Source organism: Sciurus carolinensis, chromosome 6 (assembly GCF_902686445.1).
Source record: "Sciurus carolinensis chromosome 6, mSciCar1.2, whole genome shotgun sequence".
Classification (NCBI taxonomy): Eukaryota; Metazoa; Chordata; class Mammalia; order Rodentia; family Sciuridae; genus Sciurus; species Sciurus carolinensis.
Window position 1 is genome coordinate 39,849,018 of NC_062218.1, and position 26,746 is coordinate 39,875,763.

A 26,746-nucleotide genomic window follows, 5' to 3' on the forward strand; every position below is an offset into this window, starting at 1 on the left:
CATGGCAGAAGAAATGACAGAAAGGGAGTTCAGAATGTACAGAATTAACATGATAAGGGAAGCAAACGATGAAATGAAAGAGCAAATGCAGGCATTGAATGAGCGCACCAATCAACAGTTAAAAGAGCAAACACAGGAAGCAAAAGACCATTTCAATAAAGAGTTAGAGATATTGAAAAAAAAAACAAACAGAAATCCTTGAAATGAAGGAAACAATAAACCAAATTAAGAACTCCATAGAAAGCATAACCAATAGGATAGAACACCTGGAAGACAGAACCTCAGATATTGAAGACAAAATATTTAACCTCGAAAACAAAGTCGAACAAAGAGAGAAGATAGTAAGAAATCATGAACAGAATCTCCAAGAACTATGGGATATCATGAAAAGGCCAAATTTGAGAATTATTGGGATTGAGGAAGGCTTAGAGAAACAAACCAAAGGAATGAACAACCTATTCAATGAGATAATTTCAGAAAATTTCCCAAATCTGAAGAATGAAATGGAAAATCAAGTTCAAGAGGCTTATAGGACTCCAAATACACAAAATTACAACAGACCCACATCAAGGCACATTATAATGAAAATACCTAACATACAAAATAAAGACAGAATCTTAAAGGCTGTGAGAGAAAAGAACCAAATTACATTCAGGGGGAAACCAATACGGATATCAGCAGATTTTTCAATCCAGACCTTAAAAGCTAGAAGGGCCTGGAATAACATTTTTCAAGCCCTAAAAGAAAATGGATGCCAACCAAGAATCTTATACCCAGAAAAACTTACCTTCAGATTTGACGACGAAATAAAATCCTTCCATGATAAACAAAAGCTAAAAGAATATACAAAAAGAAAGCCAGCATTACAGAACATTCTCAGCAAAATATTCCATGAAGAAGAGATGAAAAACAAAGAAGCAAATCAGCAAAGGGAGGAGCTATCCAAAAGGAACTCTCAAATAAAGAGGAACCAAGTCGTGTCAAAAATAAACAAATAAATGAATAAAATGAGTCAAATGACTGGGAATACAAATCATATCTCAATAATAACCCTGAATATTAATGGCCTGAATTCATCAATCAAAAGACATAGACTGGCAGATTGGATAAAAAAGAAAGATCCAACAATATGTTGCCTGCAAGAGACTCATCTCTTAGAAAGAGATACCCATAGACTAAAGGTGAAAGGATGGGAAAAAACTTACCATGCACATGGACCCAGCAAAAAAGCTGGGGTATCCATCCTCATTTCAGATAAAGTGGACTTCAAGCCAAAGTTAGTCAGAAGGGATAAAGAAGGACATTTCATACTGCTTAAGGGAACCATAAATCAGCAAGACATAACAATCATAAATATCTATGCCCCAAACAGTGGCTCACCCATGTATGTCAAACAAATCCTTCTCAATCTCAAAAACCAAATAGACCATAATACAATAATACTAGGTGATTTTAACACGCCTCTCTCACCACTGGACAGATCTTCCAAACAAAATTGAACAAAGAAACCATAGATCTCAATAACACAATCAATAATTTAGACTTACCAGACATTTATAGAATATACCATCCAACCAAGAGCGAATACACTTTCTTCTCAGCAGCACATGGATCCTTCTCTAAAATAGACCATATATTATGCCACAAAGCTAATGTCAGCAAATACAAGAAGATAGAGACACTACCTTGTATTCTATCAGATCATAATGGATTGAAGTTACAAATTAATGAAAGAATAAAAAACAGAAACTACTCCAACACCTGGAGATTAAACAATATGCTATTATATGATGAATGGATAACAGAAGATATTAGGAAGGAAATTAAAAAATTCTTAGAGGTAAATGAGAACAAAGAAACATCATATCAAAATCTCTGGGACACTATGAAAGCAGTACTTAGAGGAAAATTTATTTCATGCAGTGCATTCAATAAAAGAAGTAGAAATCAACAAATAAACGACCTAACACTACAGCTCAAAGCCCTAGAAAAAGAACAGACTAACACCAAAAGTAGTAGAAGACAGGAAATAGTTAAACTCAGAGCTGAAATCAACGAAATTGAAATGAAAGAAACAATACAAAAAATTGACAAAATAAATAGTTGGTTCTTCAAAAAAATAAACAAAATTGATAAACCTTTAGCCACACTAACAAAGAGAAGACGAGAGAAAACCCAAATCACCAAAATTCAGAATGAACAAGGAAATACAACGAACAAGGAACAAGGAAATGAACAACGATTGAAATACAAAACATAATTAGAAGCTATTTTGAAAATCTATATTCCAACAAAATAGAAAATTTCAAAGATATCAACAAGTTTCTAGAGACGTATGAATTGCCTAAACTAAACGAGGAGGACATACACAATTTAAATAGACCAATTTCAAGTAATGAAATAGAAGATGTCATCAAAAGCCTACCAACAAAGAAAAGTCCAGGACTTGATGGTTTCTCAGCTGAGTTCTACAAAACCTTTAAAGAAGAGCTCCTTCCAATACTTTTCAAAGTATTCCATAAAATAGAAGAGGAGGGAACTCTCCCAAACTCATTCTATGAAGCCAATATCACCCTGATACCTAAACTAGACAGAGACACATCAAGGAAAGAAAATTTCAGACCAATATCCTTAATGAACATCGACGCAAAAATTCTCAACAAAATTTTAGCAAATCGCATACAAAAACATATTAAAAAGATAGTGCACCATGATCAAGTGGGTTTCATCCCAGGGATGCAAGGTTGGTTCAACATCAGGAAATCAATAAATGTAATTCACCATATCAACAGACTTAAAGTCAAGAATCACATGATTATTTCAATAGATGCAGAAAAAGCATTTGATAAAATACAGCACGGCTTCATGCTCAAAACACTAGAAAAAATAGGGATAGTGGGAACGTTCCTTAACATTGTAAAGGCCATCTATGCTAAGCCCATGGCTAATATCATTCTTAATGGTGAAAAACTGAAAGCATTTCCCCTAAAATCTGGAACAAGGCAGGGATGCCCTCTCTCACCACTCCTATTCAATATCATCCTTGAAACTCTAGCCAGAGCAATTAGACAGACCAAAGAAATTAAAGGGATACGAATAGGAAAAGAAGAACTCAAACTATCCCTATTTGCTGATGATATGATTATATACTTAGAGGAACCAGGAAATTCCACCAGAAAACTCTTAGAACTCATAAGTGAATTTAGTAAAGTAGCGGGATATAAGATCAAGGCTCATAAATCTAATGCATTTTTATACATGTGATGAATCTTCAGAAAGAGAAGTTAGGAAAACTACCCCATTCACAATAGCATCGAAAAAAATAAAATACTTGGAAATCAATCTCACAAAAGAGGTGAAAGACCTCTACAATGAGAACTACAGAACACTAAAGAAAGAAATTAAAGAACACCTTAGAAGATGGAAAGATCTCCCATGTTCCTGGATAGGAAGAATTAATATTGTCAAAATGGCCATACTACCAAAAGTTCTATACAGATTCAATGCAATTCCAATTAAAATCCCAACGATGTACCTTACAGAAATAGAGCAAGCAATTATGAAATTCATCTGGAAGAATAAAAAACCCAGAATAGCTAAAGCAATCCTTGGCAGAAAGAGTGAAGCAGGGGGTATTGCAATACCAGATCTTCAACTCTACTACAAAGCAACAGTAACAAAAATGGCATGGTATTGGTACCAAAATAGAGAGGTAGATCAATGGTACAGAATAGAGGACACGGACACAAACCCAAATAAATATAATTTTCTCATACTAGACAAAGGTGCCAAAAATATGCAATGGAGAAAAGACAGCCTCTTCAACAAATGGTGCTGGGAAAATTGGAAATCCATATGCAACAGAATGAAACTAAACCCGTATCTCTCACCGTGCATGAAACTAAACTCAAAATGGATTAAGGACCTCGGAATCAGACCAGAGACCCTGCATCTTATAGAAAAAAAAGTAGGTCCAGAGCTTCAACATGTTGGCTTAGGACCAGACTTCCTCAACAGGACTCCCATAGCACAAGAAATAAAAGCAAGAATCAACAACTGGGATAGATTCAAACTAAAAAGCTTTCTCTCAGCAAAGGAAACTATCAGCAATGCGAAGAAAGAGCCTACAGAGTGGGAGAAAATCTTTGCCAATCATACTTCAGATAGAGAACTAATCTCCAGAATCTATAAAGAACTCAAAAAACTCAACACCAAGACTACAAATAACCCAATAGACAAATGGTCTAAGGAAATGAACAGACACTTCACAGAAGAAGACCTACAAACAATCAACAAACATATGGAAAAATGTTCAACATCTCTAGTAATAAGAGAAATGCAAATCAAAACTACCCTAAGATTCCATCTCACCCCAATCAGAATGGCGATTATCAAGAATACAAGCAACAACAGTTGTTGGCGAGGATGTGGGGAAAAAGGTACACTCATACATTGCTGGTGGGGTTGCAAATTAGTGCAGCCACTCTGGAAGGCAGTATGGAGATTCCTTAGAAAACTTGGAATGGAACTACCATTTGACCCAGCTATCCCACTCCTTGGCCTATACCCAAAGGACTTACAATCAGCATACTACAGAGATACAGCCACAGTAATGTTCATTGCTGCTCAATTCACCATAGCCAGATTGTGGAACAAACCTAGATGCCCTTCAGTTGATGAATGGATAAAGAAACTGTGGCATATATATACAATAGAATATTACTCAGCCATAAAGAATGATAAAATTATGGCATTTGCAGGCAAATGGACGAAATTGGAGAATATCATGCTAAGTGAGATAAGCCAATCTCAAAAAACCAAAGGAAGAATGATCTCGCTGATAAGTGGATGATGATACATAATGGGGCATGGGAGGGGTTAGTTTTAGGATTAGAGTGAGGGTTAGGGAGGGGGGCAAGAATGGGGGAAGGAAGGACTGTATAGAGGGAAAAGAGGGATGGGAGGGGTGGGGGGAAGGAGAAAAATAACAGAATGAATCAACCAACATCACCCTATGTGAATTTATGATTACACATGTATCCCATTTGTTTACAATAAAAAAAAAAGTGGAAAAAAGGCAACACTGAGAAGAAGGAATGGAAGAAATACTGTTTTTCCACAAGTCTCTATGAGGCACGTGCTTGGGGCACATACCTGTCAGCTGAAAGGGGTTTTCTAGGGAAATCTTGGGTACTGTACAAGATCCAGGTAAGGATCACATGGCTGTGCTATTAAACCATCCCCATTAAATGTTGGGATGAAGTTATATACTACAAACAAATGACAATGACCAAGTGATGACAAGAAGATGAAACAAAATTGTTTTCTTTTCATCTCTTCTGTTCCTTTAACTGTCTCCTGGACTAAGGCCCAAGTTCACATTGACCATTCCTCTGCTCTGATATATACAGCTAGTAATAGCAGCGTGGACTTGAATTATAAAATGTACCGTGTTTAGAGAACACTAGTTTGAACTGTTCTGGGGGGAATCACAATTTTTTCTGGGCCACTGCTTATGTTTGGAAATATTTATTAATATAAGGACAGTGTGACAATATTCTAATGTGCCCTGCTCATCTTTGAAACTCTGGGTAAAGTAGGCACATGAGAGTCTTGGGGTTGGAATAATCAGGTTTGAAGGTAGTGAAATGGCTGATTTAGGCTACTGTCTAGGAAGATGGGTTTGGATCTAGCCAGTTGAACAGACAGCTCTCTGGAGCTAGAAGGTTGGAGATCTGCATTTGTATATTAATGGACTAAAATAGATTTGTCTAAATGTCACATTTGATTTAAGACATTTAGATACTATCATATTAGGAGAAAGATTCTTCCAAATGGTCAAGGAGAGCTAAGTGGATTTCAGCATGAAGACTGAGGAATAAGGTCCTAGTTGCTTCTATTATGCTACTTTTCCCATACTTTACTTCTTGGATAAGTCCCAGGGAAGACAGATGGCTGAGCCATGACAAGTCTCATAGCATTTGGTCCTACTAAAATTTCACCATGAATTCCAAAAAGTTCTCATTTTAACCAATTCAATTGTGCATCTTTCTATAGAGATTTTTAATATTGATGAATATTATGGAAATTTTCAGCAACAAAGGATATTTGACCCACTACTGAAGAACATTCATCTCTCATCTTTCTTGGATGAAAAATAATCATCAACATAGTAGCTGCTAGAAGCTTCCAAGGTGCACTTTTGCTGTCTCACAGGTTCTGGCACCCACAGCCAAACACACACAGTCAGCAGGTTTTTTGCATTGTACTAATCAGTAACGTTGAAGCTCCATTGTACCCTCATATCAATAAATCAAATGGCTCCCATAAAGACAGAAGCAGAGACTTTGAAGATGAATTTTTCTAAGGGGTCAAGTTCATGAGTTATAGTTGACTCATGTAGTCTATGACCAAAAAAAAAAAAATTATTTGGGCTTGTTTTAAAGTAGTGGGTAAACCAGACTTTTCATCCACATTCAACTCTAGTGCTCTAAGAAAAGATAATTTTCTTAGGAAAAACCATAAGTAAACCATGTGGACAAAGTATTAACAGGATAGTTATAAAAATATAATACATACCACTCCCCAAGCTTTACAGACCTAATAAAAGAATAACTATAGGGCTGGGGAGATAGCTCAGTCGGTAGAGTGCTTGCTTTGCAAGCACAAGACCCTGGGTTCCATCCCCAGCACCACAAAAAAAAAAAAAAAAAAAAAAAAAAAAAAAAAAAAAAATTAAGAATAACTATAATATTAATTGTTGTGTTGATATCTTTAAATTCTACATAAATAAAATTATTTCTCCAACTTTAAATGAACTATTATTTTTACGAAGGAAAATTTGGAAGGATTCAACTTATCAATTTCATAAAAACCTTCAGGATATGGTATATACTTAACAGTTATATTAATGTGAAGCAGGAATTAAAGCCAAACAAGTTATCTGGACACAGTGGTGCCTATCTATAAACTCAGCTACTCAGGAAGCTGAGGAAGGAGGACTCCAAGTGTGAAGCCAGCCTGTGAAACTTAGCAAAACACTATCTCAAAATAAATAGGGCTGGTGATCCAGCTCAGTGAAGGAGCACTTGCCTAGGCAGGCATGAAGCCCTGGGCTCAATCCCCAATATCACACACAAAGAAAGAAGAATTTGAACTAAATTATTTCACACAAATTAGAAAATAAGAGGAAAAGGCAAATATCCAGTGTTTTTTTCCCATGCCTAAAAGACTTGATTTAAAACCTCATCCTGTACTGGTGCGCCTGACACCAGCCAACCTCTGCTTGGTAATGTCAAAATAGTTGAGGAATCAAGAGGCCTTCCCTAAGAACATTTGGCATGGGATTGATAGTTTCGCAAAGTAAAGTGCTTCAGATAATTTCACATTAGAGCCAAGAATGGTCATATATAACAACTGGGTTAATTTATGATGAGGGCTAATAAGGAAAAAAACTATACAGTCAATACTTACTTTGACCAGGCATGATAAGCATGTATTTCCAAACAGAAGGCAATGTGGAGGACAGAAAGGAGACACACACACTAATTTTCACTAATACCTGAAAAAGGTATTAAAAACACCACACACACACACACACACACACACACACACACACACACACCATTTAAAGTTGAATTTCCTGGGAGAACTTAAGTCATGAGATTTGATGAGCAAAGATCTATAGGTCTTCTTCACATACTCAAAGGACACTCAAAAAAATGTGATTATTGGTATTTTTGTGTGTGTTTAATACTTTTTTCACTTATTAGTAAGGAACAGAGAAAGGAAGGAAAAGGTAAGAGAAAGGAAAAGGACATAGGGAGGAGATACACATGGTTGATCTACTTCTCCATTAAGTTAACAGAGTCAACAGAAGAAAGAAGGGTTAAGAAAGAATAGACACGATCAAAATAATCAAAGGACGATGCCAAATTTTGCCTTTGGAAAGACTAAGGACTTGTTATCTTTACTAAACTGGAACACTTATGAAACCATGCAAAGGAGGTGAGTCCCAGTGCAGAGGGCACTGGGAAGGACGGACGTGGGAGTAAACCACCTTCAATCATGGCAACAAAGAAGCAGGTTATTCTGCTGTTGACAGGGCCTGCAGGGTAGTATCAGTATTCTGTCAGAGTAGCTAGCCATGCTTTGAAGTTTTTAGAGAAAGGAGAACAATTTTTCAGTTCTCTGGAAAATTAATGTGTAGCAAACCCCAAGACAGCTTGCAAGAGGCTACATTTCCCAAATACCAGCATGAACACTGTAGTTCATTCATCTACCACAAAACATTGGGATGTTCATAAAGATAATTATCCAACTCAAACAATTTTTCTTTATTATGAGACTGTTTAAGTAGGATAACAGAGATTGTAATTTTGTGAAGTTTTAGTTTAATGATGGTAATAGAAAAACACTGATGTGCTTATTCTCATGAGGAAAAACTGTAGATTATAGTGTGGGGTTTGAATACAGTTCTGTGGCATAGAATGACATTCCAGTCAACAATGAATCCAATACACAATAGTGCTCCCAGAAGATTTTAATGGAGCTGAAAAATTCCTATCACCTAGTGAATGAGTAACTTAGGAAGAGGTGAGAGAAAAAGAAACTGTAGGAGAGAAGGAAGAATTCCTGTGAAAAGCCAAAGTGATGTGTTCAGTAGAAGCTGAACACTAAAGCTCCCTGAAAAGTTTACAAGCATGGACCCTGACAGAAAAATTTTCATTCAAAGAAGAGGATTCATGATGCATTATCTGCTTAAAATCTACAACAAATATGATGAAACCAACCAAGCAAAACGCTATGGACAGATCTCTGAAGAGGGACTCCTCTTTTAGAAGAGCCTCATGCAGGTCATTCAGGAATGTCCCAGAAAGAGGACTTGTTATCACAGAGACAACAGCTCCTTGTGTGTCACTTCCCCTGAAGACCCTCCATGGGACAAGAGGTGGAGAGAGGACAGGGACATGGTGAGCCTGACTCTGTGCACGCCCAGGTTCACGTGTGTGTTTGTGTCTTAGTTTCTAACAAAAACATTTACAAAGTTGAAAAAAAACAAATAATAAATACAAAGGTTTACTGAATAAGGGCACAGAGAAAATACTTTTGCAAAGCAGTATAATGTTTGTGTTTTAGCCTATTAGAAAAGTCGAAACACTTTTTTGAATGGTTGAAGTTTATAAAGTAAAAAGTTACAGTAACCTAAAGACAACTTATTATTAAAGAAAATTTTCATTTATAAATTTAGTGTAGCCTAAGTGTGCAGGGTTTACAAAGTCTACAGTGGTGTAGAGTCTCAGGCCTTCACACACACTCACCACCCACATGCTGACTTTCCAAGGCAACTTCCAGTCCTTTAGGCTCCATTCACTGGAGCACCCTGCAAAGGCAGACCACTTCTGATCTTTCCTACTGTATTTTTACTGTATCTCTTACATGTTTAGTTACACAAATTCTTACCACTGGTTACAATGGTCTACAATGTTCACTGCACTACAGGGTCCTAGCCTAGGAGCCACAGGCTCCACAACAGAGCACAGGTATATCTCGGGCCAACCATTAAAGGTTTCTGTAAGTGCACTCTACGATGTTGCCATAGGAAAGCACTGAATGACACATTCCTCAGACTGTATCCTGCTGTTAAGTGATGCATGGCCAAATTTTTAAGGTCCAAAAAAAAAAAAAAAAATTTTTAAGGTCCATTCTTGATGATATAAAATGTACTCAAGCCTTTGTGCATCTCTATATTATTTTTAAATTTTATGGATCTCTAAAATAACAAGTCTTGGAGCCAGGGGTATAGAACACCAAGCCATATTCTCATAACCTGGGAGCACAGTAACTCAGAAATCTAGAGGACTATTATAAAAGCTCTAAATTTAGAGGGCTAAATTAATAAATAAATTAAGAAACTAATATGATTTATGAAAACGTGGCAGGCTGGTCTTTGGAAGTAAAACCTGTGTTTAGAGTAGGAGATGGAAGCAGAAAGGGGAGTAGATTGGGGGATGCAAGACCATTTTCAAGGTCACCTTTGTAAGTCAATGGAAAGCAAGTCATTTTTTTCCCAACTTCATTATGTGTATTATTACACTAATAATTTAAAAACAGGGATTTAGAAACCTAAGAACATAATGCTGTAGTTATTATTTTTCAAGTTATTAATACTGACCTTTGATATTAAATGTTCCCCTTTGTTTCTTTTCCTCTTCAAAGAAACAGGAATAACTTCCCATTTGTTTGCTATTAATGATGGTAAACCTAAAGGTAATTCAAATTATTAATACAGGATTAGTTCTTCAAATACTTCTTAATGAAAATGAAGACTTAAACATTAATCAAATTTTAAAAATAGAAATAATTCTGTAAACATGCAAATTAGAATATTAGCATAATATTCAGTAACTGCAAAGGAAGAATGTTCTGTCAGTAAAAATATTTAGAATTAAACCAATTCTGGCTAGCAACATAGGTTAAAAATCTTGTATACTCACGTGTATTGGGTATACAGGGTGTTTCCTGATGCATTAATGAGATAATTATTCTTCTCAAGTAGCTCATCACCTTTTTTCCAAGTAACATTTATTGAATTCAAATCCTCAGATGTTGTGAAGTGGCACGTGAGCTCCATATTAGAAGGCCTTTCTAATGTGATATTTTTTTCCACTGGCATACTGGACTGTCCTACAAGTCATGAAAGAAAACAAAAGTTTTAAAAGGTACATGTGCAGGGAAATCCAATATATAAAACCTTTTTTAAAATTTTCAACAGTGCTCTATGAGCAGTTTATCAACATTCCATTCATTTGTTTGAAGAATTATTTCTTTGTTTGAAGAATTATTCCTTTGTCAACATAGATCTGGTTACCTTTCTTATTCTCCTTCACAGGCACAGCTAAAGAGAAGGTTTGATACATTAACAGAATCAGAAAAGCATAAGGCTGTGATATTTATCTCCTTAAATCATGATAGCTAAATAGGATATAGGGAAGAGAGTACTAAAAAATATACTCCATATGCTCTGACAGTGTGGGACCAGGGACAACTGTAAACACCAACCCACACTAGTAAGTTGCGACAGGAAGGACTGTTTCAAATCTTTTCAGTAAACAGAGTGTTGGTACATTTCGCAAGAATGCCTTGTGCGTAATGTGGATTGGACTGAAATGCTATAGTCTGTCATTTCTGGTGTTCTTAAGAATCTGTAGTGGCTGGATAAAGATATAGATGTAAAAAATAGAATTTACATAGGCATCCTGTAGTTCTGAATTTTAACTGAATTCCAAAAATCAGTATGAATTCATGAGGTGTTATATCTTAAAGGGAAAACATATATATACACATATGTACACACCTGCACATATTAAAGGAGTCCCAAGATGTGCCAATAAAGTATAAAAATTTTTTGAGCAGCAAGGATTTGAGTCCCTGAAATCACTTACCTAACTAAACACAGAGCCTCCAAAAGCACTCAGAAGAAGTCACTTGTCATAAATCCCCTCCCAGGAGCAACCAAGGAAGACAACTCTCATCACTAGAGAAGTCTCCATTCACATGTGAACAGACATTGTCACAAAACCATCACGTCTGCTATCTATTCTCCCAAGGGCTGCCTTATCTTTCCAAGAAGGAATCTGCTTTTTTCCATAAGTGGCCTTTCTCTTCTCTCCTTCCTTTGTTGATATACAGATGAGCCTGGAGGACATTGTGTAGTGAAGTGTCAGGCACAGAAATTTACACACCCTACGATCTCAGTTATATGTGTGAGCTAAGAAAGATGATCCCATGAAAACAGAGTAAAACAGGGATTATCAGAGGATGAGGAGGGTGGGGAAGAGGCAGGTGGAGATGCTTAACAGGTACAGGGATACAACTGGAATAACTGGAATAACTTAGAATGTTATACATGATAACAGGAAACTAAGGTTGACAACAATCAACTGCATATTTCGAAAGAGCAGAGAAGATTTTGAATGCTCCCAACACAAAGAAATTATAAATGTTTCAGGTGATGGATATGCCAATTATTCTGATTTAATCATTAAACATTGTATACTTATATCTAAATATCACACTATACCTTAAAAATATATGCAATTATTATATGTCAGTTTTTTTAATTTTTAAATGTAAAATAAGCCTGAAATTCTAACTGCCCGCCTTCCTTCCTTCCTTCCTTCCTTCCCTCCTTTCTTTCTTTTCCCCTGGATTTCAAGCATGCCAGGCAGATACTCTACCACTGAGTCACATCCCCAGCCTCCTAACTGCCCCTTTGAGTCATATTTTTTTCTGTGAACTACTATACATACATAATTAAATCTGTATTGTTTTTCCTTGCTAATCTGCCTTTCATCAATTTAATTAGCAGAATTTAAAAGGGATGAGGAAAAGCTTTTCCTCCCTAATTCCAAACATCAGTATGAATTCATGAGGTGTTATATCTTAAAGGGAAAACAGATGTATACACACATATGTACACACCTGCATACATATTAAAGGAGTCCCAGGATGTGCCAATAAAATAAAAAAATCATTTTGAGCAGCAAGGATTTGAGTTCCTGAAATCACTTATCTGACTAAACACGGAGCCTCCAAAAGCACTCAGAACTCACTTGTCATAAACAAGGATGGGATGGCTGGGACCAACCCTGTTTATCCCAGAGTCTTGCAGCTGAGATCTCAGGACCTCTGACCAATACGGTGAGGATAAGCTTTATTAACCAGTGGAGTCAGGGTGGCAGGAGCCACTCTTCATCTTTTCTCTCTCTTACACACTTACACACACACACACTTGTATTTACAGAGGACATTATAGTATCAACTTTAATTCTGAATAGTGGTTAAGATAAAGTAAAAAATATTAAGCATGTACCTTGACACCAGCTTATACCATGGGCTGACCAAATAGTCAAGGAGGAAGAATTCCACCCAATAAATAAATAAATGAAACATAAATATAACCCAGTGGTACTGTAATTCCAAGGGAATCATGGATCTCAGCATTTTGTATCAAATGCTGCCGTCATCTCAAAAACAGAATGATACCTCACCACCTGGGCAGCCATCTGTTTAGAAGGGGGAAGGGGAATCCTGACACAAGTCCCTACATCTAACTCCCAGTTTACAGGAAATACAGAGAATGGAAGAACATCTTAACCTATATCCCATGGGATTCAAGAAAATTCAGATTGTGAGAAAATGCTACATGACCTGCTTTTTTTCAACAGACAAATTAAAAACTGGAGAGACAATCATGTTGAGAAACTTGAATATAATAAGATACTTTAAAAATAAGGCATCTTTTTTAATGAGAAAAGTAAAAAAAAAAAAAAAAAAAAAAAAACTGTAATATTTAGGGACATGGTATTGATCACGCCTGGGTAACACAGCAGACAAGCAAGGGAGCAAGTGCACACATGTCAGAGCAGTGCCGTCCCTCTGAGGGCCAAGGAAGGGCAAAGGCACACTGCATCACATATACCAATCTCCAAGTCTCTCCTGTGCATTCTAGTGAAATGCAGAGCCAAAGTGTAGAAAGAAAAAGAAACAGGACTTAAGTGAAAAAGTCCTATCATTCTTAATTACATTTAAAACTGCGCAAAATGCTTTCTCAAGCAATGGCAAGGTGCAAAGTTTGCAACCAGGGAAATACAGCCAGTGTGAAGTGCTTTGTGAGCACACGCTTAGAATAACTGCTTCTATAACTGCAAAATTGCTGAACGGAGTTTTATTCTCAAAGAGAAAAGTCAAGGTATAAAAGACCTGAACAAGAGCCAAACTATATAGGGCAAAAATTGAGTGAGTAAAGTTGCAGGAATTTACACAGTTTACTGTATTGGGTGAGTGCTCACCACATGCTAGGAATTACACATGGTAGTAGTTACGAGAGAAAATATTTTAGGGTCAAAACAGTAGTTTTGGTCCTGAGATTTTTATCTATAAATTTCCCTCATTTCATATTTAGCTCTGGGGTATGCTTAAAACAGTTCTGTCTCTTGGTGAAATATCTGCCAAAAAGAACAACTCTATGGTCAATTTCTTCAAATGAATCAACTTCACAGTCTCTGATCTCACCTGTATTCCCACTTCAATATAGGACATGTGGGAGTCTTCACCCACCATATTACAAAAGAAATGCTTTTGGTTAGTTTAAAAAGGGTCTAACTGCTCAGCCTGATGACCTTTTTGCAGAACTCATGTTTTACATATTTCATGTTTACAGAATATCAAATACTGCTAGAGACAATCTATTCCTTGTAATTCCCTTTACTTTACCTCTATTTCACTATACTAGTGTATTTTAAACATTCTGATAGCCACATCAAATTCTTCCAAATACTCTGTAAATGTTGGTGCTTCTTGGGATTTTGTCCTATGGTCTACTTCTCAAATTGACACTCTTGAGTTGAATTCAACAATCTAAAACCTGTTATGTGCAAGACTCTAAGCCATATTCACGACTTCACTTCTTTCCTGATCTCTAGGCCAAGGGTTCAGGTGTCTACTGAATATCTCATCCTGGGTATCCCATAGGTACTTTAAACTTAGTATGTCGAAGAGAGAACCACTAGCCTTCCCTTCTCCTGACCCTAACCCTGACTCATATGCAATAGGATTGAGTTAATTTCACCTCTGAAATGTCAACCAAATTTTCTCAGTGTTCTCCAACTTTCCTCATTGTAGGCCTTCACTACCTTTAAGCAGGACCAGGCAAATGATCTCTTAACTTTTCTTGGCTAGTTTCTCTTCCTTTATCTATTTTTTCTAATACCCAAGTTGTGCTTAAAAAGTAAAACTCAGATTTCTTTAACTGCCCTGATTAGACACCTTTCATTTGCAAAACCAAGTCTCTATGAAATGAATGCCATGATTTCCTTATTGGTCCCATTTCTCACATTTGTAAAATGGGATCATGTATATTTTCATCACACTATAGAAAATGATACCATGTGAAAAAGCACTAGTGATATAATATAGGAATTGTTCAGTGGATGCTCCTGGTGTGGTCTGCATGTGAAGGACCCCCCAAAAGTTCCTGTGTTGATGCAAAAAGGTTCAGAGGTAAAATGATCACATGAAGAAGGCTGTAATCTAATCAGTGGATTAATCCATTTGTTAGGTTAATAATTTCAAAGGACTCACTGGGTGGTAACTGTAGGCAGGCGGGGGCATGACTGGAGGAGGGAGGACACTGAGGGTATTCCCTGCAAGAGCTGATCTCTACAGTCCCTTCCCACCCACCATCTCTGATTCCTGGCCACCAAGTACTGAGTAGCTCTCCTCTGCCACGCCCTTCTGCAGTGATGTTCTGCCTTACCTCACACTCAGAGCAATTGAGTCTGTTGATCATGGACTAAGGCCTCTGAAACCAACCAAAATAAATGTTTCCTCCTCTATGAGTTATACGTTGATTGCATCATTTAGTTTTCAAACAGTTCTCAAAGGTATTATGGTTATCATCCCTACTTTGTAGATGGGGCACAGAGAGGTTGACTATTTGTCTAGGATGACACATCAAGATATTGACAGTGGTAAATCTCAAATTTAGATTCAGATTCTCCTAACCAATAGTACAGACCCACTCTCGATGAGAGGAAATTCTCGTGACAATGAAATTAACTTTTTCATCACCTTGTTTAACCAAGATTTTAAATGGAAGAACTATTAACAGAAGATGAAACTAACCTGTAACTTAAAATGTAGCAAAGAACAATGTGAACAGGATGAGAGCTGACTGGCACCATCAATATATTTAAAACATTCACCCAGCAAAACCCTCATCTAAATCCTCTTTTACATGATTTAAACCACAATGCAGGCTTTTTGAGTGTCAGACCATCTTCTGAGCCTAACTTCTGTCTCATGGTTTCCTTTAATATTTCTACAGCTTGTTTTCCTTCCTGTCAAGTCATCGCAGCATCACAAATACATAGAAAGTTCAACCACTCGCATTAAAATCTTTTGTGGTTAGCCAACAAACTAACATGAACTCAACAAACAACATTTCAACTTCCTGAATACTGCATAACCACAATGCATTTCTGCTGTTTCGAAGTTTTGCAAAAACATCCATGACACTACATTTCTAAGACTGTAGAAACATGCTCAGTTTCTGAAATATATTGTAAAAGACTAAACTGATTTAAGGTCATTTCAAAGAAAAGTGGGAAATGGTAGTACACAGTTCTACTTGAATTTTAAAACTGCAAATTTCTTCATTTTCAACAATGCAATATTTGATTTGTGGAAATAACATTAATAATCAATCAAACATGTCTTTCCATAGCATAAAGACTAGAACATTACAGAATTATTTATATCAGTTCCTAGAAAAATACAGCAAATGGTTACATTGTTGTATTAAGATCAAATCAGTGTGCTGTTATTATTTCCAAATAATTAACACAAAAGTTATCCAACACTGTAGCAGTGGGTTTTATCACATTTTGGGTGACTGGAACCTCAACAGCCTTCCACTCCATGGGGTACAGAGAAAAGGAAAGCCCTGCACTCATGTGGACATCTAAGGACTGGATACTCCTCCTTCATACCCTCCAGGCCTAGGCCTCCTCACTAATCAGATCCACCCACCCAGGGCTTTGCAGTTGGGAGTGAAGGCAGAAGGGAGAAACTAATCACAATAGCAACAGCAAGAACACAGCAATCATAGGATAAACAGTAGAACGAATCAGACATAACTTCCTTATGTTCACATATGAATAAACGACCAGTGAAGCTTCAAATCATGTACAGCCACAAGAATGAGAAGTTATACTCCAAGTATGTATGATATGTCAAAATACACTCTACTGTCATGTGTACCTAAAAAGAGCTAATTAAAAAAAAAAAAAAGAATACAGCTGGGCGCAGTGGTGCACACCTATAATCCCAGTGGCTTGGGAGGCTGAGACAGAAAGATCAAGGGTTCAAAGCCAGCCTCAGCAAAAGTAAGGTGCTAAGTAACTCAGTGAGACCCTGTCTCTAAATAAAATACAAAATAGGGCTGGGGATGTAGCTCAGAGGTTAAGTGCCCCTGAGTTCAGTCCCAAGTACCCCAAAAATAATAATAATAATAATAATAGTACAGCAATCACAGTGCATCACTGTTCTTTCATCCATTTATTCAACACTTATTTATTACACATCTACTACAAGTCTTTCATTTACCCATCCATGTAACAGTTCTATTAAAAATCTACTGTGTGGGCCTAGGGTTGTAGTTCAGTAGTAGAGAGCTTGCCTAGCATGTGTGAGGCACTGGATTTGATCCTCAGCATAAAAATAAATTGAAAAAAATAAATAAAGGTATTTTGTCCATCTACAACTAAAAAAAAAGTTTTAAAAAAAATCTACTGTGTGCCTCTATTCTAGGCACTGATATCAAGAGTGTACAGTACCGACAGCAATACCCTAGCTAGACTATTTTAGTGTTCCTTACTGTCTGCCCTCCTTAGGTCCTTGGTATTTCCAGGACTTGCGTTTCCAGTCTTCCCCTCGATTCTGCTAAGTAAACTCTATTCAAAAAATCATTTCCTGCTTCCCAGGGTATAGACTACGTCTATGGTTGAGATTATGAACCCAGGCTATACACACCTGTCAAGATTTACAATGGCTGTTTTTAAATGTGCTTTCTTCCAGTTAGTGATTATTATTCCATAGCAATTCTATCATTTGGTGCTTACAAAAATCTAGAACACCTTTAATATTTGGTCCCCATAATAAATTCTGCAAGGTGTTAATTATAAAACCTGTTCAGCTCATCTAAAAGGCAAGTTCTGAGGGTACATGTGGAGGTGCAGGGAATACAAGGTCTAGACTTGGGCAGCAGTACAGGACACCAAATGGCCCACCCCAGCCCTGAACATTCCACCCATAGCCAGTGCTCCTCTGTTGTTCCTGGTGTTATGAATCACATTTTTATATTTTACCATCTCTTTTGCATTCACAAATTAAGAATATCTCATGCCATCATAACCAGCCTCCAACTTCCGCCTTCTCTATCTTGATGAAAAGTTTCTTCCATACTTCGAAACCATTTTATACACCATTTTATTTATTTATTTATTTATTTAGCTACTGGGATTTAAACCCAGAGGCACTTAACCACTGAACCACATTCCCAGACCTTTTTTTATTTTGAGACAGGGCCTCATTAAGTTGCTGAGGCTGGTCTCAAACTTGTGATCTTCCCATCAGCTTCCTGAGTCACTGGGATTACAGGCATGCACCACCACACCTTCACTTCCAAATGATATAAGAATATAACAGCAAATGAAAATGTTATCCTTAGATTCCCCAACACAAGGCACTATTTAAACTTGAAATGAATTTTTCTATTGACTTTCAAAATTCTTTTAGTAGCAGGACTAATTTAGTAATAAATCTGGGGAGATCTTAAGTAGAACCCTACACATACATACTATATAAAATTAATAAGTCTGGGACTATGATGAGTTAAGACTGGACTCAGGTATAGAAAGCGTTCAAAATTGACTTCTTCATCCCTTGGTCTTCTTTCCCCACACTGGGTATATCACAGGGGGAAAAGATTTTAAAACAACTGGATTTCATTGAAGAATACTTAAGCACAGAGGCCTTAGGACTCACCGAATCAACAGGAGAACTCATGAATATCTAATGTACAGCATGACCCATTATTTTGATAATGAATGTATCCAAACTGCAGGTGATTGCAGATTCATGTCTGTCCTGGAGATTTCAACCCAGACAAATGGCTTATGTCTCAGGTTATCAACTTCTGAAATTCTCAAAATGCAGACACCCAGGTCTCCTCCTCCCAGAGATGCTGATACTATAGGCTTAGAAATACGCATTTTAGTACACGCCCAGATGACTCCTTCTCAAACAGGGCTTCCCTACCTGCTTTTTATAACTTTGCTCTCCACGGTCACTCTCTCTCAGACCACCTTTGATTTATTTCCCTGCACTTGACACTACCTGGTGCTATCTTTTTAATTAATTTGTCTACCTATTTATTCACTGCCTCTCCCCACTGGAATGCAAACTCTTAAGATATTGGGGGAAAGCAACAGAAAGATGTCTGCCCTCTTCGCCACTGTAAACCCAGCTCTTGATGAATTTTTGCAGAACCGATTTTAATAAAGCAAGTGGCTCCTGGAATATAGAATTTAAAATACCGAGTCACTTCTCTAGAGAGATAAGGTACCTTGCCTTAGACTGTAGTTTCAGACTTACAAAAATGCTGCTGCAGAAGTAAATGAGAAATTCTAGGCACGAAGTATTTAAGGAGATATGCAGGAAATGAATAAGAAGTTTATGTCTCAAACACTTGATTCAGTTATCAGCCAAAACAAATTTGTTCAGTACTATTATATGCTATGTGTGATACAGAGGTAAATTAAAAATTGCTCTTGGTAGCAGAGAAGATAACAATTCAAACATAAGTAAATACAATTAAGATTAACTATAGCAGATACCCTAAATCAAATGGGATCTAAATCACAAGTGGCACTACTATATGGCAAAAGCATTCAATTCTCCTCAAAATTAATCTACATATTCAAGGGAGAATCAGTCAAAACCCAAATAGTACTTTTTTTTTTTTTGGTGGTCCTGGGGATTGAACCCAGGGCCTTGTGCATGCTAGGCAAGCATTCAACCAACCAAGCTAGATCCCAGGCCTCCAAAAGTTACTTTATTTTAAAACATCTGAATGAAAAAATAAAAATCCAAGAAATAGTAAAATCCATTTTTAAAAAAAATAAAGATAAGACGTGTTTTAAAAACTAATATTAACATGTTAATGGTGGCAGGAAACATCAAGAGATTAATGGAATAAAATAGGCAGAATTTTTCAAGTTGCAAGTCAAAATCTACTCATGGGTCAGGAAATAATTTAATAGTTATGACCAGATTTGCTTTTTAATAGGTTGGAAGAGCAAGAAAAATTATCAAAGTGTAGCAAACTTATAGAGGTAGGTGTTTGATGAACGTTTTGTTTTTGTGTGTGTGAACATGTGAGCAGTACATCAGGTAAAATTTATTTCTTACTTTAGGTAGCTTGAAAAATATTCAAACAGTTGAGAAACAACAATGTGAGATCTGGAATCTAACTAGGGTGATATGTCAACACTGCAGGAAAAAGGAGTACTGATCAGTTAAGGGAGTTGAGACACTTAGCTACACAAAATAATAACAATAAATTAGTTCCCTGTCACACCCGAAACATAAAACTATGTTCCCACAGGGTTAAAAAGTGAAGAGTGAAAACTTGAAAATAATAGAAAAAAACATATAATGAAACCTTTTCACAATTAAAAAAAAAAAAAAACAGCATATAAATGTAATAAGGCAAATGGGAGAAAATATCTACAACTTCCATAAAAAGTGCAGACAAAATCAGTCTTCAAAATTTAGACCACCCTCATTTAAATCAATTTTTAAAAACCAAGACCAAAACCAAAACTGGTAAAGGATATTAACATAAGCATACACTCACGCAGGCAAAAGCATGTCCAACTCCAAAATGCAAATTAAAACAACAGTGCTACAGCTTCTCACACTCACCAGCAGACTAAAGAGTCTGAAACTATCAAGTGTTAGTGAAGATATGAGGAAAATCATGCTCAAATATATGGGTGGGGTAAGAGGCAAACCATGCAGATATTTTTGAGGGCAATTTTGAAGTGTCCATAAAGTTAAAAATAAATGTAATTTCTAAAGCAATTCTACTTTGTGGTAACTGTCCTACAGGAACATTCAAAATTATACCCTGGGAAATACACATAGGGTGTTCATTTCTACATGGTTTATAATAGGAAAAGTATATAAGCAAATTCATCAAGAAAAAAATGCCTAAGTAAACTGGTATATTTACACTGCACATACAAATAAAAGAAACATGCTACATCCATATATATTATGGCTAGATCTCCAAGAACTGATGGTGAAAGAAAAAAAGAAACTTTCAGAAAAATACATAGGGATATACCATCAATATTTTAAAATACAAAGCAATATTATATAATTTCTGCAGATACATGCACATACACAGTTGTCCCCCAAATCTGTGATTTTGCTTTCCATGGTTTCATTTACCTACTTTGAAAATATTAAATGGAAAATTCCAGAAACAGACAATTCATAAGTATTAAATTGGATGCCATTCTGAGGAGTATTATGAAATTCACATCACTCCACTTTGTACCTTCAGGGACATGAATCAGCCTCTCTGTCCAGCATGTCTAAACTGTATTCGCTTTCTGCCTATTAATCACTCATTAGGTATCTTCGTTATCAGATTAACTGTCATAGCATCTCACAGTGCCTGTGCTCAAGTAGTCTTATTTCACTTAATAATGATTCTAAAGGCCAAGAGCAGTGATGTTAGGAATTTGAATATCCCAAAGAGAAGCCATAAAGTGTTTCCTTTAACTACCATCTCACATCATCACAAGAAGAAAGGTAAGTACAGTCCAGTCAGATATTTTGAGAATGATGACATTTACATAATTTTTATTACAGTATTTCTTTATAATTGTTTTATTTCATTATTATTGTCGTTAATCTCTTACTGTGTTTAAATTATACATTAAATTTTATTATAGGTATGTACATATAGGGAAAATCATAGGACAGTCATCCCCCAGAATCTATGAAGAATTCAGAATCTGAAATCCATAGATGCTCAAGTCCCTTACATTAAAAGGGCATATGACCTATACATATCCTCCTACACATTTTAATCTCTGGATTATTTATAATACCTCAAATAATGTACATTGTATGTAAATTGCTGTTCATTGCATTGCTTAGGGAATAATGACAAGACAAAAAAGCTGTACAAGTTCTATATGTGTTTTTTTTTTCCTGAATATTTCTGAGTCCACAGATTTAGTTGGTTGAATCCACAGATTCAGAACCCATGGATAGAGAAGATTGACTGCTCATATACTGTTCAGTACTGCCTGTGGTTTCAGGCATCCACTGGGGCTCTTGGAATATCCCCCTCTGACAAAGGGAAGACTGCTGGATGTACATAAAACAGGAATGCATGGTGTATATACTGTATACATACACATGCGTATACAGTAGGATATGCTAAAACAATACTGAATAGTTTTCATGGCCACCCATGCATGTGTCACACATGCACGCGTGCACGCGCACACACGCACGCACACACACACACACACACACACAGCAAGGAAAAGCAGCACACTTTGAACACAGGTCATCCTGGGAGAGATGACAGAACATCTGGGAGGGGAAAGAACAGCGGTAGAAGTGTGGGGTAGTGGCAGGGCTTTGACAGGTCTGTCAGGTTTATGACTTTTACCTCTAAAGGTTCTATTTGGAAAGTACAATGCTCATCTCCCACGTTTCTCATATTTCTAACATTTCCTCCTTTGTGTGCCTACCTAGCACTTCTATGATGTCAAGTTCAGGAACATCTAGTCTACTGCTTCTCAGCTGACTCACAGTCCAGGGGTTGCTTTGCTGCTTTTTGTGTTTCTCTTGGGTCATATTCTCAGTATGGACCGCACAGCCAAGTGGACAGTGTGTCCTTCCACAGATGTTTCTCATGGCTTTCCTGTGGAAAAAGCGCCAGTCGGGGATCGTTTTCTGTTATTTGTCAGCTTGTAAAGCAAGTAATATAAGTTTGTAATCTAAACACCCTCCAGGGCAGGCCCATATCTTTGAATAAACAGAGGAATCTTTGGGGTGTTTGGGGGGTTTTGTTCACATTTTTTTAGTATTATTTTTAGCTGACAGTCATGGGAGCCTTTGTTTTTAAAGCAGAACAAAGTCAAAACAAAGAATGTCACCAACTTGTCATCTCCTTGTGCTGTCAGCTGATGCCTCACCCAGCTGTCAGCTGATGCCAGGTTAAACCTTCCACTGTTTGTAGCCAGGAAAGGATCAGTTTTCTGGGGGTTTCCAGTTCCTACTCTCCTCTCCTAATACAGATTCAAGGCTTTGTTTTTATATCTCTGTGGTTCTTAAAACTCAAGTACCTTGGCCATAGACATAAGAAGACCTAACACAACATCAAGCCTTGGGCTTGACACTCTGGTTACCTATTTGATCAGTGGAAATTGTCTTCACTTTCATTTGTCCTTGGCTATATATTCATTTGTACTTGGCTATATAGTTAAGAGAAGGTTTACTGTATTGTAGATATGCTTTGATGTGACAGGAGGGTATTCAGATACTTTAATTTACTAGAAGGCTGAAGATAATGTTTTAATATTTTTTAAATGAACTTAATTTTACTTACATAATTAAAAGTTCATAAAAACACACCAGAGAAACAAATAGCTTTTATCTACATGAGCCTTATTGGAGATGTGGCTTTTGACTCAATTCTCTAAAACAGGGAGCATTTGAACAGAAGTAGGAGGGAAGGACAAGGTGGGATTGTAACAGATAACAGATCAGGTTCGTTGTCCCTCTTGTGCTATGTCCTGTGCCTGTCAGCAACAACATCTGACTTTTTGGTGAGACACTTTATTAAATGCTGACAGCCCTAAGATTATTAAGTTATGGCCTCCCGTGGTAAAGGGATGGGGCACAGTTGCTGGATGCCATGGTTTGGATGTCAGAGGGGTTCCCCAAATGTCATGTACTAGAGGCTTGGTCTTGGAGCAGCAGCATTGAGGTGATGGAACCGTTAAGAGTAGAAGGTTCTCAGGTCACTGAAGGCCCTACTCAGGGATCAGGTACCTCTCTGGGGAACCTTGAGTTCTGGTGAAAGGACTGTTATAAAAGGAGCAAGCCTGGCCCCACCCAGTTCCTCTGCCTCCTGACCTGAGATGTGAAGCTTCCTCCCACATTATCTATATACCACCCACCACAGGGGCCTCGCTAGATCCTGTGCCCTGCCATTTGGACTTTGAAAGAGTTAAATAAACCTCTTTTCTTCATAAGTAGCCTGCTTCAGGTATTTCATTAAAGACAGAAAGCTCTCTCATACACAGATCTAGCCTCTTTCATGTACATAGCAGTGAGGGTAGGTGGGATGATTCTGTCTTCCAGGGGACCTCTGACTTCCTATCTATTAGGTTAAAGCCAGGATGCTGCTAAAAACATCCTACAATGCTCCAAACAGTCCCCCATGATAAATATTACCCAGCCCAAAGATTAACATTTCTGCTACTGGAAGCAGTTCTCCACTGCTCAACCTGACTCTTCCTCACTTTTCTTACCAGGCCAGCTGCTCACATCAGCATGGCAAATACAACGTGCCACTAGGTTACCAAGGTGAGAGCTGATGGCAACATCAACAGACTGCCCAAGAAAACTGCCAGCTGATGTTTTGATTTTAATCAGATTGGTTAAACTATAACACACTATTGGTAAACTAAACACTACAATGTGCAAAGGGGGGGAAAAAAAACACTGAAAGTTACAATACAGAAACATTCTAATTGTGATAAATATAATAAACAACTTGTGAAAACTGACAACCAAGGGCAGGGGATGCAGTTCAGTGGTAGAGCATTTGCTCAGCATATGCAGAGACCTGGGTTCGATTACCAGCATAGCAAAGAAAAAAAAAAAAGTCCACAAATATTGACACTGGAAAACTTAGAGTTGTGATGTGAAGATAGTCCATTATCAAAAGATCTGTTTCAAGCTCAGTGATACAATGGAGTTTCATTCAGCCTTCAAGAAGAATTAAATTATGTCATTTGCATGAAAATGGATGGAACTTGAGAGATTTATGTCAGTGAAATAAGCCAAATTCAGAAAGTCAAGGGTTGTTTGTTTGTTTCTCTAACATGTGGTAGCTAGAGAAGATAAAGGAAAAAAGGGGGGGCCAGGGGTCTCACATAAAAATCAAAGGGTGACCAGTAGAGATAGAAGAAAGGGACCAGAGTGAGGGAAGAGAGTGAAGAAAGGAAAAATACTGGGAAACAATACTGACCACATTATACTGTTATATCATGTACATGTACACATATGTAACAACTTCCACTCTTAGGTATAATTATAATGCAACAATTAGAATTTAAAAAAAAAAAAAACAGTGGGTTTTTGTCCTAGTGGAACCAATCATACACAAATTCATTATTCAGCAAATGCAATTTCCACGACTAATGGACTTGGGTAATTAAAATAGCTTTATTTTCAGTTTTTGAATACATCATTTTAAAACTAATGTGAGTCTCCTTGAACAGACATAATTGTTTTTAATGATGCTCTTAAGAGGAATGAATAATGTGGCATTAAGAAAGGCTGAGGGCTGGGGAGATAACTCAGTAGGTAGAGTGCTTGCCTTGTAAGCACAAGGCCCTGGGTTCAATCCCCAGCACCGCAAAAAAAAAAAAAAAAGAAAGGCTGAATACTGGGCTGGGGTTGTGGCTCAGTGGTTTGTGCAAAGCACTGGGTTCGAGTCTCAGCACCACATAAAAATAAATAAATAAAAGGAACTATGTCCATGTACAACTAAAATATATTTTTAAAAGGAAGAAAGAAAGACAGAAAGACTGAATAGCACGCTGGTTAACAGTACAGACTCCAGCACCAGGCTCTTTGGATTCAAAACTGATGCTCAACTTGGGGCCTGTGGTCTTGGCCAATTTACTATATCTCTTTGTGCTTCTCTTTTCTTAACTGCAAATTACAAATAAAAATCATGCTCACCTCAGAGGGTTAAAATGAGAATTAAATTAAACTATATTTAGAAACATGTATATAGTACACAGTTAAGATCATGAGTTTGTAAATAATCGGTAACATTTTTTAAAATATTAAGTAAGTAAACATGTAGGCCTTTGTGAATCAAGGGCCATGTTTTCCATTCTCCCAGGCATAGGGCCCCAAATGTTTCCCATTCTCACTAAGTAAATGTATGAAGAATAGCCAAAATTGTCATTCTGGTCCAAAATTTGTAAGTCAGTCATTGTGCTTAAATCTCCCTGTAAGAAACACTGTAACCTAAGAGTAAGACTAAAGTAGGATAGAAGAGGTTGGACACCAGAAGAAGCAGGTTTATTGACTGGAGGGTTCAGAGGTGGCTCTCACCTAAGAACAAAGATGAACAAAGATGCTGGAAATTCTTTGATCTTTATACCCAAGGGGGAGAGGGAGGGAGCTTGGGGATTCACACGAGTGCCTTCTGTTCTATCCTCTAGACCAGACACAGGTTTCACAAGTTTTTTACCAAGAAAACAGAGATAATATCTTTTTGTACAACAAGCTACAGATTACTAACTCTGTCACACCTATTGCGTGCTAACCTGGCATTTGCAAAAAAAAAGAGGAAACTACCGGCCACAATAACCTCTGCAGACATACTGATGATCTGACAAGAGAAGCTTAATTATGGCAAGGGTCTTTTTTGGAGAGTTGGGGGGGGCATCCTCTGGCCTGTTTCAAGACCACTTCTAAAATGGCCAAAGGGGAAGAAAAACTAATAAGTAATAACATAGAAATGCTAAAAGTACTGTTTATAGATAAACAATAGCAATGATAAAAACTAACACTGATACAAACAATGATATGGCAATATGAAAACACTCCATTCATAAAGTAGGCTAAAAATCCTAATGATTAAAAGTCCTTATGATGAACCATCATGAATCATAAGCTTAAAAGAAATCCTAAGAAAACTCTCAGTTCCTAATAATCATTAGCATGCCTTCAAATTTTAATTCTGTATTCCAGTAAATGTAGCTCCTGAGACCAAAATTTCTCATGAAAAGAGAACCAGACCCATAGCCCTACGTGGAAACACAACTATCCGGTTCACAGAGCA

The 26,746-nt window shown here is 37.1% G+C and overlaps 1 protein-coding gene across 1 annotated transcript in view; it reads right to left on the reverse strand.

Moving 5' to 3' along the window:
• The window catches only part of Emb (embigin), a 53,503-nt gene that overhangs the window by 14,748 nt on the left and 12,009 nt on the right, over nucleotides 1–26,746 (reverse strand). The window contains exons 3-4 of the mRNA XM_047556402.1: nucleotides 10,497–10,686; nucleotides 10,175–10,263 (exon numbers count right to left, since the gene is read on the reverse strand). Of these exons, the coding sequence (XP_047412358.1) occupies nucleotides 10,175–10,263; nucleotides 10,497–10,686 (279 nt within the window). The remainder of the gene's footprint in view (nucleotides 1–10,174; nucleotides 10,264–10,496; nucleotides 10,687–26,746) is intronic.